General features: G+C 48.3%; 1 protein-coding gene across 1 annotated transcript in view; it reads left to right on the top strand.

Annotated features, from left to right (window-relative positions):
* Positions 1-205: 205 nt before the first annotated feature.
* Positions 206-13,712, top strand: part of mosmoa (modulator of smoothened a) — a 24,293-nt gene continuing 10,786 nt past the window's right edge. The window contains exon 1 of the mRNA XM_083676392.1: positions 206-425. Within this exon, the coding sequence (XP_083532518.1) occupies positions 320-425 (106 nt within the window). The 5' untranslated portion in view covers positions 206-319. The remainder of the gene's footprint in view (positions 426-13,712) is intronic.

Raw genomic sequence — 13,712 nt, 5'->3', positions numbered from 1 at the left:
CGAAACGGCTGGCGTTTGAGATGTGATTGTCCCCAATGTCGTTTTTCAGCCGTATGTAAACGGAAGGTTTCCATATATACATGCGAGCCGAGGGTTTCCATGTAGACTGTTGACGCGAAATCCTTATTGCTGCAATGTGTCGAGGAAATAACGGCAGGCAAAAGCTCCTTTGAAGGGGGCGAGGTGGGGTGATAACAATCAACGGATAACGTTATCTGAACTGTCGCTCGGAGGCTTTATAACCCCGTCTTACCTGGACGTTCACGCCACGTCCCTCGCCGCCTACCACTGAAAAGCACTCGGACCTTTAGCTGGAGATATGGATAAATTAACAATTATATCAGGATGTCTTTTTCTGGCGGCGGATATCTTTGCAATCGCTAGCATTGCGAACCCTGACTGGATCAACACTGGCGAATCTGCAGGTAATTGTTGGGCAATTATTGAATGACTTCCACAGTAACCGCCTACCTGTTACTTTGACTTCTGAATTACAGCCTCACTGATGGAGATGGTGCAGCCATTGTCCTTGCGGACTGCATCCAAACCTTTGGGTTCAGATCATCCACAGAACAAAGATCCACCCTCTGGTTTTACAACATTTCCATACAGTTATCTGCTGCATCGTGTGTGTGTGTGTGTGTGTGTATGTGTGTGTGTGTGTGTGTGTGTGTGTGTGTGTGTGTGTGTGTGTGTGTGTGTGTGTGTCTTTGTGATGTTTATCACTATGGCATCTAAATGACATGCAGTGGTAAAGCGTCCAAACATAATATCCAGTTGACATGGTCATAAAGATAGTTTCAAGGCCATGCAATGATTTTATTGACGTTTAAGGGGACTTTCAAAGCAATTGATTGATCTTTATTGGCCTGTCCCGTTTCCCTTCCCCTTGTGACAGAGTTGGTGTGATTGTGTATTGGCAAGAAAACGGCTGCTTAACACGTCCTATGCCGCGGTGGGGTCTGTGGTGGGAGCTGTTGAGATGTCTGTAGTAACGGTGTCACCGTGTGCTCCCAGCGAGGTCAACCGACAGACGTGATAAACCGCAGCAAGTGTTGGGACACTGTTCTGGCCCCCCTCTGCCATTTAACAGCCCGTACCCAGTGGCGGTTGGTCTTTTTGTTGTTGTTGTCGTCAGTCCTCCACACACATCCATCCATTGACGGACAGCTGCTCTTCTTTGTTCCTCTGCAGGGTAGCAGCTTAGTGACTAACTGGGTCAGGGTGGGTTCACCCCCCGATGTACGACCGGAGTGCATTGGCTACTGTAAAAAAAAAAAAAAAAAAAAAAGCACTTTGGACAAATGTAATAATGCGTCACATCTATCATTTTCGTGCCTTTGGAATGCCTGGTTATTACACACGGGGTTTTTTAAAATTTTATTTTTATGTGTGTGTGTGCTAAATGCATTTGTCCATGTTGAATGAATTAATATGTGGCGTTTTTCTCAGTTATTGCTTCCACCAGAGAGAACATCAGAAGCTCCAGGGCTCCTTTTACAGCGTCCCTGGTGATATACCAAATCTTCTTCGATATTTTTAGATGGATATAACTTTGTATGAGAATATACCCGGACTTGAATGACCTCTCTGCTCCCGGTACTGAACAATCCAATCCGACTGGTTCCCTGACATCTAGTCTCACCAGGACAGTTGAAGAGCTCTTCTCCATCCTGTTGATCTCAGTCACACCTTCAATTAGTTCACCACAGCCCGAGCGCTGCTAAGCGCAGGGTTGGCTTGCCTGCTCCAATTATAGAAATGTATAATTCAGAACATTTTATTAAGAAGTTCCAAGGGGGTAAAGATACACATTTGAAACCTTTCATTTCTTCTTTCTTTTTCCGGAGTTCCAGCCTCCCAGTCTCTCCCACTGCTCTCCCCCCCACCCCCACCCCCCACCCTCCACTGCTCTCTTTGATGGTGGGGGGTCTAATGTGGGATGTGTTTACGAGAAGGGAAGGTGATCATTTTAAAAATCAAATCAGATGTTATTTGTCACGTACATAGTGTACAGCCATAATTGATATAGTGAAATGCTGTATGCTATGAATCTCACTCCTTGGTCAACAACAAATCAACAATATAATATAGTAATAATAAAACAGTGACAGTATATGTATAATAATATATATGCCATTTAGCTGATGCTTTTATCCAAAGTGACTTACATTGCAGTGAGTGCATACATTTTTCAGTATATCTGGTCCCAGCAGGAATCAAACCCACAACTTTAGCGTTGTTAGCGCCGTGCTCTACCCACTGAGCCACCGAGGACCAGACAGTAGCAGAGCATAAGGGTGTAGTGTAAGTAGCAGCAGTAATGACTGCAATAAGAACCATAGTAATACAATGTCAAGTGTATGTAGCAGCAATCATTTACAGTAATACTGCGAGGTGCCAAGTGTGTAGCTTCACATCTTTTACATTTATGGCATTTAGCAGACGCCTTTATCCAAAGCGACTTACAATAAATACATTTGTTTAAGTAAGTGAATCATCTCTCCATCAGTCATCATAAGACAAAGTAGTCAATGCTCAGAACAGGGGCCATTGGCAGTCGTAATGCCAGAAGCCTTTTTTTAATTATTATTATTTTTAATTTATTAACAGGAGAGAACCTGTACAGGGAGGGTAGTGGGGATGAAGAGGTCTCAAGGGTTGGGGTTAGGGTTAGTACAGGGACGGTAGTGGGGGTGAAGAGGTCTTTAGGAGGGACTGTTAAGATGTAGCCTGAAGAGATGGGTTTTTTCTTCCACATCTCTCTGCGGGCTTGGTTTCTCTGACGTTGGTAATGATAAAACAAGACCCGTTGTTATAACTTTGGGTTTTGTGGCAGGGTTTTATTCACCCCCTCAAAGGAGAGAACTGAAAGCTTTTACTCTCTCTGGATCGATCGCTGTGGTGATGATAATGCCTAATTGCCCAGTCATCACAGCTTGGTGCATAGCTTCTGCCTTCTGGCCTACGCACCAAACAAGCAAACAAGTAAAAGTGACATTTCACCAGGGACATTTCACCGCTCCTTTGTTCCACTGGGCTAATTAAGTTATCGGGGAGCTCTTGCAAGTGGCCGCACAGGCAAGGTCAAACCACAGAAACGCAGCTTGTCTAAGCCAAGGGGAGAATTCTGTTTGCAATTTATTCTGTTGTTATGAACTCCTAGAACCCCAGTTTAGCATTGGATGCACACAGCTCATTAGTTACCAAAGTATGGCAGGCAATATCGCCTGTTTTAAGGTTTAGGGTTACTCTATATTATTTGTCTGAAGAAGTATTTTGAAGCTTTTAACCATTAGTAAGCAAAAGAGGAATGCACAGCACATCTGTGGCCCAATGCCTCGGATTAGATTGTGTGTCTAAATGAATTATAGTAGTGAAAGAATGAGCCTTGCGAGCCTATGTGAACATGTTGTTTATAATCTTCGTCTGACAGTTAAAATTGCTCCCAGCACAGTTCAAAGATGCACTGGCCTGAAATCCAGCATGTCATTTTATTGCCCTCAATGATAAATGTCTTTGTAATCGTCTGTGTCAAAGGGGGCAACAGAGTCGGTCCTTTGTTTGCCTGTCAGAGAAGTCGGCGTGATTAAGAGGTCATGGAAATCTCTGCGCTCTCTTGCATTCGGGGTGATAAAACGTTTGACAGGGTGAGATCTGTCACGACTTCCACCCGTCATAAAGCTCCAAGCCACAGAGGTTGGCAGTGCCCATCAGTGTGTTAAAGTTGCTCTCAGCACGGCACAAAGACGCCCATCAGTGTGTTAAAGTTGCTCTCAGCACGGCACAAAGACGCCCTGACCTTGAAATTCAGCGTATCATTTCATATCCCTCAATGTCAAATATCTTTGTAATTGTCTGTGTCTTCGGGGCCACAGAGTCGGTCGTTGATTGACAGGTTCACGTCCATTCTGGCCTGTAGCAGACAGGGATATGCCAAACCAGAGACCCAACTCTGCCTCTTCTTCCGTCCCCGGTGAAATTTGACGCTATGCGGACAAATACATGTTTTTTTGTTTTTTTACTGGAAGTCAATGGGATATGTCGTATTTGATCAGCAAAAATATGTATTGTTCATTAATAACGTTGGGCTTCATTAAGCGGCCAAACTTTATACCGGAGTTGTGCTCGTCAACCGCTCATGAATATTCATGTTGCCTCTCGCCTTGCTGCTCACTGACTGGCTCCCCCTCATGAATACAGTCAATATTCATTAGCCTACCCTTCCCTGTTGGCGGACAACGATTCCTGTTGTAAATGAGCCCACATGGGTATCTTGTCATATTATTAACATATTAACCTCTTCTGCTGAATGCCCTATTTGACTAATTTCCGCTTAAAAATCAGACCTAAACTAAATTGCTTATAACATTAGAAATATGATGATCAGATGCAAATGCAGGATGCCATTTGATAGGAAACACCTTGAAGTTGTGTGGATATGATCAGATCATAGTTCAGAGTAACATACTACACATGGCAAGGAGATAAAGTAATCAGTAATCAAATTAATAATCAAATGAAAGCAGAATTTGGGACCAATTATGGGCCTGTACGGCTTAAGAGGCGGTCTTTGGCTGTAGTGGGTAAGGGTGAAACGCCACTCTGAATGTTCCAGAATGTTCCTAAGCTAAGACCAAGGGTCAAAGGTCAGTCGTCCCAGTCCTAACCTTAGCTGTGAGGTGAAAAGTCTGACCTGGGATCAGTGTTTGCAGACCTCTCCTACCCACACTAACCCTAACCCTAACCCTAACCCTAACCCTAACACTCACAAGGGAACTAGGTGTCTGTATAACTAAGGCTAACAAACTGTCTGTGAGGTCAGAGCGTGTAGAAACCGCCCCCCCCCCCCCCCCCCCCCCCAGGGCTGTTTCACTGGGATGACTGACCCCCCCCCCCCCCAGGGCTGTTTCACTGGGATGACTGACCCCCCCCAGGGCTGTTTCACTGGGATGACTGACCCCCCCCAGGGCTGTTTCACTGGGATGACTGACCCCCCCCAGGGCTGTTTCACTGGGATGACTGACCCCCCCCCCCCCAGGGCTGTTTCACTGGGATGACTGACCCCCCCCAGGGCTGTTTCACTGGGATGACTGACCCCCCCCAGGGCTGTTTCACTGGGATGACTGACCCCCCCCAGGGCTGTTTCACTGGGATGACTGCTGAGTTTGCCCACCAAGCCCAGTAGTCAGTCATTTACCTTTTGGGTCAATAATGCGTAAGCTGTCCCTCAATCGCTAAACTCTGGAAAAGGCAACAAACAACAATTTTTTTTAAAAACAGCCTTTTAGGACGCCAGGTGTCAGCTCATCAGTGTGCTTTGATTTTGCTATTTGAGTGCCTAGCCCTGGAAATAGAATACTTCCCCTGAGGTAGGCTATTTAAACCCTGTGTGGAGGGTAAGCAGCCGGGCGTGTGTTTCTTCACAATGGTACAAAGGGGACTGCTTCAACACAAAGCCATTATTGTTGTGCTGTCAGGGAGGAGCTGTGGAGCTGCCAGCAGCTCTTCTGCCCTCCTGGAGATCCCAGCGTCCACAGTGTGTCTCAGCCATTTGAACGGCGTTCACAGTCACACACAGAGACACACACACACACACACACACACACACACAGTCACAGACACACACAGTCATACACACACACACACACACACACACACACACAGTCATAGAGACTGGTCCTACAATCTCACAGTCTCTCTCACACACACACACACACACCGTCACACACGGTCTCTCACACAGACACACACACACACACAGTCACACACGCACACAAGAATGGGATAGAGATTAAAAAATGTCATGGCTCAAGTGTTTTTAATGCGATTTTGTTTATTATCTGATGTTCAAATTGATTAACTCCCCCTGCTACAATGTCCTACAGAGCTGATGACAATACCTCAGGAGTAATCCCCATCTTCTCCGTGCGTGGATGTGGATGTGGTTCTCCTTCAGAAATCAAGAATCCCTCTCTTTTCCATCCCATCCTGTACTCATCGTTGAGCTTACTTAGGCTACCCCCAAAACCCTAACCCAAAGTTCACTTCTATCTTATATTACTTAGGCTACCCCCAAAACCCTAACCCAAAGTTCACTTCTATCTTATATTACTTAGGCTACCCCAAAACCCTAACCCAAAGTTCACTTTTATCTTACCCTAACCCAAAGTTCACTTTTATCTTATGTGGGTCGTGATCAAATCCTTATAGGTTTAATATTGTCTTTGCAAGTGAAAATCACCTCTGGCAGAGAGAATCATTATGTATATCTCTTCATTATGTCTAGCGACCCTTTCTCAAGGTTGTTTTTTGAGCGGGGCAGTCCCCGGTCCCCCTCTTGGTCCCCTGTCCCCCTCTCGGTCCCCCTCTCGGTCCCCGGTCCCCCTCTCAGTCCCCGGTCCCCCTCCTGGACCACCCCAGGCCGTGGTGCTAGACCACTGGACCACCCCAGGCCATGGTGCTAGACCACTGGACCACCCCAGGCCGTGGTGCTAGACCACTGGACCACCCCAGGCCGTGGTGCTAGACCACTGGACCACCCCAGGCCGTGGTGCTAGACCACTGGACCACCCCAGGCCTTGGTGCTAGACCACTGGACCACCCCAGGCCATGGTGCTGGACCACTGGACCACCCCAGGCCGTGGTGCTAGACCACTGGACCACCCCAGGCCATGGTGCTAGACCACTGGACCACCCCAGGCCGTGGTGCTAGACCACTGGACCACCCCAGGTCAAGGTGCTAGACCACTGGACCACCCCAGGCCGTGGTGCTAGACCACTGGACCACCCCAGGCCGTGGTGCTAGACCACTGGACCACCCCAGGCCATGGTGCTAGACCACTGGACCACCCCAGGCCATGGTGCTAGACCACCCAGTATTAGTATAGAGCTCGTTGAAATGTATGAAGACACATCATTTTCTCAGCTATTGCTCCATTTCATAAACAGCATTACTCTTAGGCTATTCCTTACTGTTACTAAACACCTCTTCACAAGTCCAAGGCATGGATCACACGTCCTGGTCCTCCATGGCTCTGTTGGTAGAGCATGGCAGTAACAATGCTTAGGTTGTGGGTTCGATTCCCGCTGGGACCATATATGCCAGACGTGTATGCACTCTATGCACTCTGCAATGTAAGTCGCTTTGGATAAAAGCGTCAGCTAAATGGCATATATATTATTATATTATGTCTTCTTGGCCCTTTTTGGATATGATGGGGAATCCAATGCTGAGAGATAAGGGGGGGGGGGTGGTGGGGGGGGCGAAGGAGAAAACCTTGGTGTTCGTCGTGACATTTTCACAAAGGAGAAAAAGGAGAAAACAAGCTATCGCTGCTGTGTGTGGAAATTGTGTGTGTGTGTTACTGTGAAAGGAGCCAATATCTCTCTGTCTCTCTCTCTCTCCCTCTTTCTCCCTCTGCTCTATCTCTACTCTATCTCTCCCCCTCTCTCTCTCCTCTCTCTCTTTCTCTCCCCCCCCCCCCCCCTCTCTCTCTCCCTCCCTCCCTCCGCTGTTCTATTCATCAGTGTTTGCACCGGGACTGATTGTCTCTCTCTCTCAGGTCGTGTCGATGGCATTTTAAAGTGTGATTTCTGCTCTAGATGAAATGGCAAAGCCAGGAACCGGTGCCAAGCCCTCCCACTGGGGCAAAATGTTCCATCTTGATACAGGGGGAGGAATTATTGGGTGAAACAGCGTTTCCTCAGAGGAACAATTGTGAAAAATTGTTTGTTGTTGTTTAAACAAAACCCATCTCATTTTTTTTTTTTTTTTTTTTTTTTATAACCGTACAGCTGGAAATAGCTCTGATAATTGCCAGTTGTATAAAGGGTCCCTGTTGCTTGCATGCAAGTAACAGGTTTCAATAACTGTCTGTTGGGATCTGTAGAGCAAGCACGGCACAGTTCTACAGCAATAGGTCGACTGACTTACCTGGAATCGTGAGAGAGTTACAGTGAATGACTTACCTGGAATCGTGAGAGTGTTACAGTGAATGACTTACCTGGAATCGTGAGAGAGTTACAGTGAATGACTTACCTGGAATCGTGAGAGTGTTACAGTGAATGACTTACTGTAATCGTGAGAGTGTTACAGTGAATGAGGACGGGAAACAGCACTTAGTTGTTTTACAGCAGTGCACCTCCATCCGGGTCACATGACCCCTCAGCTTCAACACCATGACCCCTCAGCTTCAACATCATGACCCCTCAGCTTCAACCTCAGCTTCAACACCATGACCCCTCAGCTTCAACCTCAGCTTCAACACCATGACCCCTCAGCTTCAACCTCAGCTTCAACATCATGACCCCTCAGCTTCAACATCCCTCAGCTTCAACATCCCTCAGCTTCAACACCATGACCCCTCAGCTTCAACATCCCTCAGCTTCAACATCATGACCCCTCAGCTTCAACACCATGACCCCTCAGCTTCAACACCATGACCCCTCAGCTTCAACACCATGACCCCTCAGCTTCAACACCATGACCCCTCAGCTTCAACACCATGACCCCTCAGCTTCAACACCATGACCCCTCAGCTTCAGCACCATGACCCCTCAGCTTCAGCACCATGACCCCTCAGCTTCAGCACCATGACCCCTCAGCTTCAACACCATGACCCCTCAGCTTCAACACCATGACCCCTCAGCTTCAACACCATGACCCCTCAGCTTCAGCACCATGACCCCTCAGCTTCAGCACCATGACCCCTCAGCTTCAACACCATGACCCCTCAGCTTCAGCACCATGACCCCTCAGCTTCAACACCATGACCCCTCAGCTTCAGCACCATGACCCCTCAGCTTCAACACATTGTAAACATCCCAGAGACAGATTATTAAGAGACAGATAAAGACATTTGATCATTTGACATTTGGGGGGGGGGGCATTTGAAGATAGGGGCAGAATTTATGTCCCCCCCCCTCCCAATCAACAGTTTCGGGCCTGACTAGCCCTACCTCCTGTTTTAGTCGATGGTTAGGGCACAGGGGAGAGAATTGCTTGGCTGTTGAAAAGTATACTACCACTTTCCTGTGCAATCCCTGAACAAGCACTTTAGTTTCCTTGTGTTAGTAAGACTGTGTAAGCTGTCTGTGTCCTTATTTTTCTGAGCTTCCACTTCTGTTGCTATATTTGCCATGAAATGAGAGGAAATGGTTGAAGGACCTGGCTGTTATGAATGAAATGTTTGTAAAACTTTCAAGTGGTAACTTCAGACCTTTCCCATGCAGCTTCCTACCATGGTCCTCTGAAAAGGTAGCATCTGGTTTGTGCTACCTCACAGCAAATGGGCAGCCCTGTGTGTGTGTGTGTGTGTGTGTGTGTGTGTGTGTGTGTGTGTGTGTGTGTGTGTGTGTGTCTCTGTGTGTGTGTGTGTGTGTGTGCGCTACGCTACATTTCCATAGACAATGAAGCTATGTGTGTTTCTGTGTCTTGAGTGTATGCGGCTGTTTGTGCATGAGTGTGTGTGACTGTGTCTTTGTTTGTGTGTGTGTGTGTGCGTGTCTCTGTCTGTGTGTGTGGGGGGGGTCTGTGTGTGTGTCTCACTCTGGGCAGTACAGCTGGTGCCCCTGTGATGTAAGTAAGCGCTGTGAAAGCCTGCAGTGAGCAGCCGCTGCCGGCTGCCTTCTCCTGCCTCCGCGTTTGTCCGCCCACCGCGGTTCAGAGGCCTGTTTGACTCATCCCTCCACGGTTCAGAGGCCTGTGTTTGACTCATCCCTCCACGGTTCAGAGGCCTGTTTGACTCATCCCTCCACGGTTCAGAGGCCTGTGTTTGACTCATCCCTCCACGGTTCAGAGGCCTGTGTTTGACTCATCCCTCCGCGGTTCAGAGGCCTGTTTGACTCATCCCTCCACGGTTCAGAGGCCTGTTTGACTCATCCCTCCACGGTTCAGAGGCCTGTGTTTGACTCATCCCTCCGCGGTTCAGAGGCCTGTTTGACTCATCCCACCGCGGTTCAGAGGCCTGTTTGACTCATCCCACCGCGGTTCAGAGGCCTGTTTGACTCATCCCTCCACGGTTCAGAGGCCTGTTTGACTCATCCCTCCACGGTTCAGAGGCCTGTGTTTGACTCATCCCTCCACGGTTCAGAGGACTGTTTGACTCATCCCTCCGCGGTTCAGAGGCCTGTTTGACTCATCCCTCCACGGTTCAGAGGCCTGTGTTTGTCTTATCCCTCCACGGTTCAGAGGCCTGTGTGTCTCATCCCTCCATGGTTCAGAGGCCTGTGTTTGTCTCATCCCTCCACGGTTCAGAGGCCTGTGTTTGACTCATCCCTCCACGGTTCAGAGGCCTGTTTGACTCATCCCTCCACGGTTCAGAGGCCTGTTTGTCAGTGTCAGTGGGTCCTCTGTGTCTGTCTGTCTGTTCTACCGCCTAGCCCATCGAGCTAAAGCCTAGGGGCAAGCTTGGGCAGCTGACAGAAGCCCCCAGATCACAGGGAAATTTACTTCTCCCACAAGTGTTGGGGTCCAGAAAAAGGAGAACAGACGTTCAAGCAATACAAAGCTCAGCCGCAGCGGGTCCTCCATGTCTGTTCGTCTGTTCCACCCAGTCAGGGGCTCCTGTCATGCTCCTCACCAACCAGTCAGTCAGCGGGTCCTGTCATGCTCCTCACCAACCAGTCAGTCAGCGGGTCCTGTCATGCTCCTCACCAACCAGTCAGTCAGCGGGTCCTGTCATGGCCCTCACCAACCAGCCAGTCAGGGGCTCCTGTCATGGCCCTCACCAACCAGTCAGTCAGCGGGTCCTGTCATGGCCCTCACCAACCAGTCAGTCAGCGGGTCCTGTCATGGCCCTCACCAACCAGTCAGTCAGCGGGTCCTGCCATGCTCCTCACCAACCAGTCAGTCAGCGGGTCCTGTCATGGCCCTCACCAACCTGCCAGCCAGTCAGCGTCTTCCACATTTATTTACCCAGATGTGTCGCCTCACAGGGGTCCAGAAGTGTGTGTGTGTGTGTGTGTGTGTGTGTGTGTGTGTGTGTGTGTGTGTGTGTGTGTGTGTGTGTGTGTGTGTGTGTGTGCGTGTGTGCGTGCGTGCGTGCGTGCGTGTGTGTGTGTAGGAGAGATGAAAGCATGGAAAGGAACATCAGTAATAGTGCATAGCAGTTTGTCTGTCGTTTGTGTCTTTGTTTACGTGCAGACTTTTGCATGGCATATGGTGTGTGTGTGTGTGTGTGTGTGTGTGTGTACTTGCCTGTGTGTGTGTACTTGCCTGTGTGTGTGTACTTGCCTGTGTGTGTGTGTGTGTGTGTATTTGCCTGTGTGTGTGTGTGTGTGTGTACTTGCCTGTGTGTGTGTGTGTGTGTGTGTGTGTGTGTGTGTGTGTGTGTGTGTGTGTACTTGCCTGTGTGTGTGTGTGTGTGTGTGTGTATTTGCCTGTGTGTGTGTGTGTGTATTTGCCTGTGTGTGTGTGTGTGTGTGTGTGTATTTGCCTGTGTGTGTGTGTGTGTATTTGCCTGTGTGTGTATTTGCCTGTGTGTGTGTCTTGTCCAGCCCTGTACCATGGCGTGCCTGCCTGCTGTAAGGCAGGAATTCCTCAGAGAGCTAGTGAAGCAGCGGGGGGGTTGGGGGGGGGGGGGGGGGGGGGGATGAGAATCCAGGCAGGGGATAAATGGCCATAAAACAGCGCCATTAGTACTATCAAACCCCTGCTAATCTTCCCCTCCCAACTCTCTAGCCTGCCGGCCCCGGTACATGCCTCTCTTCACTTCCCGTCCTCAAGCAAGGTTCAAGGTTACACAGGAATACGTGGCCTACTTCGGAAATAGGCTCTTGAGAAAGCTCTCCAGTGGGTGATTCAGGGGCCGTTTCCTCCGCCTCAGTCTGCCCTCCATCTTTCTTTAGTTTAAATAGAGTTCTTAGAGCAAGGTCTACTTTACTTTACCGAGAATGGCACCATCTTAGAAAATATGGCCAGACTATTCGAGATACTGAAAGATACATAGGATTCCCCTCTCTCTGAAGCTCTGCCCGGTGTGTTTGAACAAGCCAAGGTGACAACGTTCCAGAAATGTTCAGAGATGTTGTCAGATTCTGGTGTGTAGTTTTGAGGTGATACAGAATTTCGAAACCTTCCATTTTGTGGTTTGAGAGTGTGTTCTCTCCCGTTCTAAAATGCGTAAGTTTGCATTCCTCCGAGCTGCACACTGTGTGTGTGTGTGTGTGGGTGTGAGAGAGAGTGTGTGTGCGTGTGAGTGTGTAAGAGAGAGTGTGTGTGTGTGTGTGTGTGTGTGCGTACGTGGGTGGTTTGGGAAGGGCTGAGCCTGAGTTTGGTTGTTATTGTAGGGGCTGTGCTTTCGCTGGGTGTTATAAAGGGGACAGGATTTCCTCTGGACGGCCGGCTGGAGTGTTTGCCTGTGGGATCTGAGAGGAGAGGAGGCCCGCCTTGCCCTGGGTCCAGAGGTTCCCACACCACCAACACGTCTCTCAACAAGGTCCATAGACAATCACCACCAACGCAGCGTCTCTCTTCAAGGTCCATCCCGATATATACTCACTATACTAAGAGTACTTTATTAGGAACACTATACTAATACTGGGTAGGCCTCACTTTGCTCTTTATTAGGAACACTATACTAATACTGGACAGGGTCTCCCTTTATTAGGAACACTATACTAATACTGGGTAGGGCCTCCCTTTGCTCTCAAAGCAGCCTCAATTCTTTGTGCCGTTGATTCCACAAGATTTTGGAAACATTTCTTTGAGATTCTGGTTCACGATGACATGTTTGCATCACGCAATTCCTGCAGATTTTTCAGGTGAACTTTCAAGCTCTGAATCTCCTGTTCTACCACATCCCAAAGGTGTTCTATTGGATTCAGATCCGGTGACTGGGAAGGCCACTGAACTCATTGTCATGTTTATGAAACCAGTTTGAGACGACTTTTGCTTTGTGACATGGTGTATTATCATGCTGGAAGTAGCCATTAGAAGATGGGTAAATTGTGGCCATGAAGGGATGCACATGGTCAGCAACAATACTCAAATAGGCTGTGGCATTTAAGCGATGATTGATTGGTATTAACGGGCCCAAAGTGTGCCAAGAAAACCTTCCCCACACCATGACACCACCTCCACCATGAGAAGGTGTACAGTTGGTAGAGCATGGCGCTAACAACGCTTAGGTTGTGGGTTTGATTCCCGCTGGGACCATCTATACTGAAATGTATGCACTCACTGCAATGTAAGTCGCTTTGGATAAAAGCATCAGCTAAATGGCATTTATTATTATTTTGTATTACATGTGCCCTCCTCCTCCTTACTCAGAACCCCGGACTGTTTTGTATATAATGACCAGATACCGAAGACCGCCTAGCCCATTGAGCTAAAGCCGAGGAGCAAGCTTGGGTAGCTGACAGAAGCCCCCAGATCACAGGGAAGTTTTCTTCTCACACAAGTGTTTGGGTCCAGAAAAAGGAGAAGAGACGGTGAAATATTGAGGCTTTTATTAAACAGAATCGATTCTGTAGTCAAACTTTTCTTGGACCCAGTCAGGAGGCAGAACTAACTTTTTCAGAGCAGAACACACAGCTTTATCGACTTTATGGTGGAGACCATCTGTTGTTTTGGGTCATAGGCAATGAATTTACCACGGGGTAGGTGTCTGTTTAGACCAAACAAGAACATTTGGGGAGGCCATGTTTATACGAGACAATCTTGAATCAATGAATACTTTAAATGTATTCTTAACACAAGCAATACAAAG

This window comes from Argentina silus (assembly GCF_951799395.1).
Source record: "Argentina silus genome assembly, chromosome: 9".
In the NCBI taxonomy this organism is placed as follows: domain Eukaryota; kingdom Metazoa; phylum Chordata; class Actinopteri; order Argentiniformes; family Argentinidae; genus Argentina; species Argentina silus.
This window is presented reverse-complemented; position numbering and strand designations above follow the sequence as displayed.